Source organism: Macrosteles quadrilineatus, unplaced genomic scaffold (genome assembly GCF_028750875.1).
Source record: "Macrosteles quadrilineatus isolate MER2022 unplaced genomic scaffold, UCM_ALF_1.0 Scaffold_1__1_contigs__length_201487025, whole genome shotgun sequence".
In the NCBI taxonomy this organism is placed as follows: domain Eukaryota; kingdom Metazoa; phylum Arthropoda; class Insecta; order Hemiptera; family Cicadellidae; genus Macrosteles; species Macrosteles quadrilineatus.
In genome coordinates this window covers 45002226-45008894 of record NW_026542594.1, presented here as the reverse complement: position 1 = coordinate 45008894, position 6669 = coordinate 45002226, and the positions used below count along the sequence as shown (strand labels likewise).

Here is a 6669-nt window from a genome sequence, read left to right as displayed (position 1 = left end):
GTACATTATAGTGAAAAAGCGAAGGTGTGAAACCCCCGTATAGAATGTTCTTTACTGTCAAAAGCAATTTTATTTAGAATTTCAAATTAGTTTGCTTTCGAATGAAACAACAATTGTAGGGCCATTATCGATTGAGCTTTTACCATGGATTAAAGGAGTAGCTATGCTTGAACTTAGAGATTCTCAAACGAGCGGTATGAGAGGCCTATAGTATGTACACATTGTACAATATGCATTCACACAAGGTTCAGTAACAACCATTTTACTTTCAAGTCAAGGGTGGCTGTTGATTTGCTATGTAATAAGTCAATGACACTTGTGGTTAAAAATAATTAAGTTGACCTATAGAATAAATAACCATACAATGTTATATGTTTAGAAATAAAAGCATAACGTAGTTTAAATAGGTAGTTTATATTTTTTTCAAAATCATCTCTATTTTCATTGTATTTAAATTTGAATCGCAACAATAAAGTCTTAAATTAAGACTACATATAATCAAATGTTATTTCAAATTTGTTTTTTTTTCAAACTGCCAAAGTACTAGGCTAATGTGCATTCAAAACCACCCCTGGTGTATAAAGTACAAGTTGAATCTTAAAATTGAGGTTAAAATTTTAAATGATCCTTAAATAATTTCTCATGTTTCCAAATGTTTCACCTTAAATTGCCAAAGTGCAATAGCAAACGTGGAGAGGGAATAAATAAAAGACACAACTACAGCGTTTACAAAACTTAACATAAACACACTAATATATTTATTTAACGATATTTATAAATATTTGTATATATAGGGTAGGATTGTAGTAGTAACAACGATGTCGGTGTGTGTGTGTGGTGGGTATGTCGTAGCACAGCCTGAGGTCCCTACCAAGCCCCCTGGTGGGTCTACCAAGGGGGCGGGTGCTGGTAGGGGGGTAGCCAAGGTCACTCGCCTGACACAGTCACGGGGGTAGTCCACTGCCACGGCGACGAGTGGCTCTTCTGTTGGCTGAAACAAGCAAAAATACTACATTAATCAAACAGTTCAGTAAATAGCGTTGATAAGAAATATACATATAGTCTGTCCGCAACAACGGATGGATTGCAAGTTTTGTGGCGTAAGAGTATTGTTATAACATAAAGTAATAGCACTTCTTTACAGAATTATATCATTTTTACGACATTGCGATTTAGCCACCGCATGTGAACTCTCATTCTGTTGTAGGATTTGAAGTCAGTTCTGACGTCGGTTTCATCATTGGGTGCGGTTAGGTGCTGATGTCGTCTAAATGTATTTCTACATGGGGCAATACTATACCCTCGTCATTACATTAGGTTATAATGCCAGAGGAGAGCTAGAGTTTATTTATATGATTAAAACACAATCTAAGATTACCGAACAAAAATATGATACCTAAATAACGTCTTCAGCTGTAATCTGTACTGATCCAAAATGGCAAATATTTAGGAGAGTATCAAATGTAAAATTTACAACGTCCAAAGTAAAATTGGTTTTATACTGTTTAATAATTGGAACTTTACCGATTAAAAATTATGTTTTCCAAATAAAGCATATTAAGTATAAACTAGTGGTATAAACTAGCGAAAATTCTACCAAAAAAATGTAATGTACAGACTTCTCTATTTTCACCCCTCGCTGTGAATAAAACGTGTGATTGCAGTTTCTTCGATTTCTTTGATTTTCTATTTATATTTCGTTGTTATTTCGTCACCAGCATGGCAACCCATAAAATCCATGTTAATTTTTTAAAATTAATTTTTATTACTTATTTTTGAGCCTATTTTAATTTATAATGCGATTCTGCACATCTACAGGAAAATATCTTTCCAACAGTATGCGTAGATTTTCATACATTTATTATACATCGGCTGACTAATCGGCAATAACATACATAGATAAACAACATTTAAACAGTATTAAAATATTACACTAGGATAGGCCACTTGTACTATTCGATTTGTGTATCGATAGTTCCTGTTCGATAGATCGATATCGGTGACAGCTCGTTACTCTAAGCTCGTGTATCAGATATCAGTTTGTTTTTCATTACCAGCGTTGCGCGTCACTATTGGTCGTTAGCTCGTTGTTGTGACGTCATTAGGTCCCGTGTCGTTTATTTCAACAATAATTGGATGGAAACAGTTTTACTTTGAAAATTCAGTAACAATGGTTAGGTACATTAACACAACACAACAAGCGCGTACAGTAACAAGCTACAAAGAGTACAACAGTGCTTTCTGTCGTTTAATCATAAACATTATTACTGTATCTGAAATACTCACGAACTCAATTTGAAATACAAATAACTTAAAGCATGAAAACATCATATTAGTAAACCCCCTTTTTATTAGTAAGCATAAGGTACATTTTTTTTAATTTTGACTCTATAGCTGTTTTTTTCATGTAGTAAAAACCATAACTTCATAACGATATGCAGGCCTATAAATAATTTCAAATAGGCCTACAGATTAAAGATTATTGTTGTTTTTTTAAAACACGGGAAACATCTCGATCGATAACATTTTGTACCAGGCTATTTACATCTTAAATTACAAAAGCATAAAATATGCTTTTGAAAAACCGACAATAAAAGCAAGAAAGTTCATTGTCCATTAAATACGTATTGTAACAATAGCTATGTTTCTATATACGTAGAGCATCTGTACATACGGTATATAACGATAACAATAGCTATGTTTCTATATACGTAGAGCATCTGTTCATACGGTATGTAACAAAAACAATAGCTATGTTTCTATATACGTAGAGCATCTATACATACGGTATGTAACAATAACAATTGCTATGTTTCTATATACGTAGAGCATCCATACATACGGTATGTAACAATAACAATTGATATGTTTCTATATACGTGGAGCATCTGTTCATACGGTATGTAACAAAAACAATAACTATGTTTCTATATACGTAGAGCATCTGTACATAGGGTCCGTAACAATAACAATAACTATGTTTCTATATACGTAGAGCATCTGTTCATACGGTATGTAACAAAAACAATTGCTATGTTTCTATATACGTAGAGCATCTGTACATACGGTATGTAACAATAACAATTGCTATGTTTCTATATACGTAGAGCATCTATACATACGGTATGTAACAATAACAATTGCTATGTTTCTATATACGTAGAGCATCTGTACATACGGTATGTAACAATAACAATTGATATATTTCTATATACGTAGAGCATCTGTACATACGGTATGTAACAATAACAATTGCTATGTTTCTATATACGTAGAGCATCTGTACATACGGTATGTAACAATAACAATTGCTATGTTTCTATATACGTAGAGCATCTGTACATACGGTATGTAACAATAACAATTGCTATGTTTCTATATACGTAGAGCATCTGTACATACGGTATGTAACAATAACAATTGCTATGTTTCTATATACGTAGAGCATCTATACATACGGTATGTAACAATAACAATTGCTTTGTTTCTATATACGTAGAGCATCTATACATACGGTATGTAACAATTAACAATTAATTGTTATGTTTCTATATACGTAGAGCATCTGTACATACGGTATGTAACAATAACAATTGCTATGTTTCTATATACGTAGAGCATCTGTACATACGGTATGTAACAAAAACAATTGATATATTTCTATATACGTAGAGCATCTGTACATACGGTATGTAACAATAACAATTGCTATGTTTCTATATACGTAGAGCATCTGTACATACGGTATGTAACAATAACAATTGCTATGTTTCTATATACGTAGAGCATCTGTACATACGGTATGTAACAATAACAATTGCTATGTTTCTATATACGTAGAGCATCTGTACATACGGTATGTAACAATAACAATTGCTATGTTTCTATATACGTAGAGCATCTATACATACGGTATGTAACAATAACAATTGCTTTGTTTCTATATACGTAGAGCATCTATACATACGGTATGTAACAATTAACAATTAATTGTTATGTTTCTATATACGTAGAGCATCTGTACATACGGTATGTAACAATAACAATTGCTATGTTTCTATATACGTAGAGCATCTGTACATACGGTATGTAACAATAACAATTGCTATGTTTCTATATACGTAGAGCATCTGTACATACGGTATGTAACAATAACAATTGCTATGTTTCTATATACGTAGAGCATCTATACATACGGTATGTAACAATAACAATTGCTATGTTTCTATATACGTAGAGCATCTATACATACGGTATGTAACAATTAACAATTGTTATGTTTCTATATACGTAGAACATACGGTAATATTTGTTACAGCAAAACCAATCGAATTGATCAAACAAGAGATCAAAACTAGTTTTCGTCAAGTGCAGTTTACATTCCAGGACTATTTGCCAACACCGATGTGTTGTTGAACCGTCACACTCCACTTTGTAGTCTTCCATTTGTAAATGTAAATTGAATATACTGTACTTTGAACTGAGTTTCCTTTGATTATGACGGTCTATAAAAAGTGTAAACTACAAAATCATCCCCATATTCCTTGTTTGCACAAAATTATGAAGACGTACTATCATAGCAAGTTCACTATCTTGGATAAAATATCTAATCAAATACTTTTAATGTAAGTTCTGCGGCATCGAAAAATCATAAGATCATTAACATTCGTTTTGCGAACTTCCCGCATAGGGAATAAGTATAATAATAAAGGTACCGCAGGTCTTATAATAAGAGCTGGCCATGAGGTCCCCAGAGGCTAAAAACGCAATTCGTTCAAGTTCACATATATATATGAACGGGGCCATGGGAACGGGGTTTTATAGGGGTAAAAATGAGATATTCTTATTTCTTACCATAAAAAACTAAATTGTTGTAATTTATTTATAAACCATTCTGTAGAGCTAAAAAACAAATAACTTAGTATATTGAAACGTTGTTATGTGCCTAACAATTAAAGAGAAGGTTAAAAATTAATTGTGAATTTATTTTTATGTTATTCTTATGGGAATATTTAAACCGTTGTAGTTGTATTTTTATTTCGTAAATTTATTTATTTCACGATAAACTATTGATGCTGCACAAACAATACTTCATAACCTTCCCTGTAGCAGCAAACATCGCTAAACTAAGTTTACTGATGAATGTGTCCCTTCACCTAATGTTTCACCTTTGAATAAATATGACACTAATGAGCAGATATTTTAGTGAAAATCCAATTGGAAAATGGAAGTTCGTTTAGTCTGCAGGTTTGTTGCAGGGATAATGAATTTTAGTTTATGTTTATATTGATAACAGGTACATTTTCTAGGAGAAACACTATTTACTGAAAGGAATAAAATCCCTTATCACAAGAGAATAGAGCATATTTTACTTGCAATGAATCTTTCTGCTTTGAACTGTTGTGTTCAAGTTCATAAACCGTTGATGCTACTTATATTTGCGTTCAATAAAACTAAATACATTACTTAGGACTGTGCAACGATTTTTACAAATTCAAAATATATTTGTTGTAAAATAGACTACCACCAATGCTGTAAAAATCACGGTTTGAACGTTATTGGAAATTTTGTGATTTTACCCATAAAATATCATTTTATATTACTCCCACCGCATTTATTAGCTTGTCCCCGACAAGCAAATAATAAGAGAAGGTAAGTGTCAAAGCGGTGTCAGATTGCTGATACCGGTTATTTTCAATTGGACTGCCTCAAAATAAAAAAAATAAAGCCAAAACTTTTAATTTTTTTCGAATGCCCACTGAAATTACCTAGGCTAGTAAAAAAAAATAATTGTGTATTTACCTAGAAAGCTTAGGAACACATTTATTTACGCGTTCTGTAAGGGAGATTTTGGACGATTTCTAGATTATAGCTAAACCATGCATGTATGTTTTAGCTCCACCATTTCCCAGAACACACTGTTTGTCTGTGTTTTCAGTTGCAAATGCCAAACAGATGTGGCCGGACAGTAGAGATGCAGGCAGTGTTGCATTCCTCGCCTGAAGGTCATGTCGGATGCATTACGATAGTGTAGTGCGCTCATTTACTTGGCGCAGACCACGGTAGAGCAGATGGATATCCATCGACCTTTCTTACTACAACAATGGTTTGGTTTGAATTTGCCAATTCAAATTGGAGGTACAGAGTTATTAATAAACGATCATCATAAAGCAACGATGTGTGAAGAACACTTTGTTAGATTCATTTGCATAGTTCTAGTTTACTAACTGTGATATAATACTTAGATTTGAACGTGTAAAAACCCTATTATTTGAAAACTTTTGTATATCTATAGCTATACTATTATATAAAAATCTAATGGTGTTGGTGTCTGTCTGTAGGTGTATTACAAATAGGCGCAAATATTACTGAACCGACTGGGCTTAAGTTTTACATAAATATTTCCATACCAAGGACCTTTATTGAACTATTCACACTTCGAAACTTTGGCTTTAAATGTTCTGAGGTGAGGAGTTTAAAAGTAAATATTGATTGTTCTCCATGGCTGCAATGAGAACACTCACAATGTTTACGTTTGCTTTCAAATTTCAATGTAAACAAAAAGAACCGTCAAATTACTTATTACTTAATTTATGGTGGAGCTTATTACTTATTTCACACGACGTTATTATTGTTAATTTCTTGTTCATATTGTGTTAACACTTCTGT

The 6669-nt window shown here is 32.6% G+C and overlaps 1 protein-coding gene across 1 annotated transcript in view; it reads right to left on the bottom strand.

Annotated features, from left to right (window-relative positions):
- Positions 1 to 725: 725 nt before the first annotated feature.
- The window catches only part of LOC128982888 (uncharacterized), a 91264-nt gene continuing 85320 nt past the window's right edge, over positions 726 to 6669 (bottom strand). Inside the window, exon 2 of the mRNA XM_054401938.1 lies at positions 726 to 991. Coding sequence (XP_054257913.1) covers positions 928 to 991 — 64 coding nt within the window. The 3' untranslated portion in view covers positions 726 to 927. The remainder of the gene's footprint in view (positions 992 to 6669) is intronic.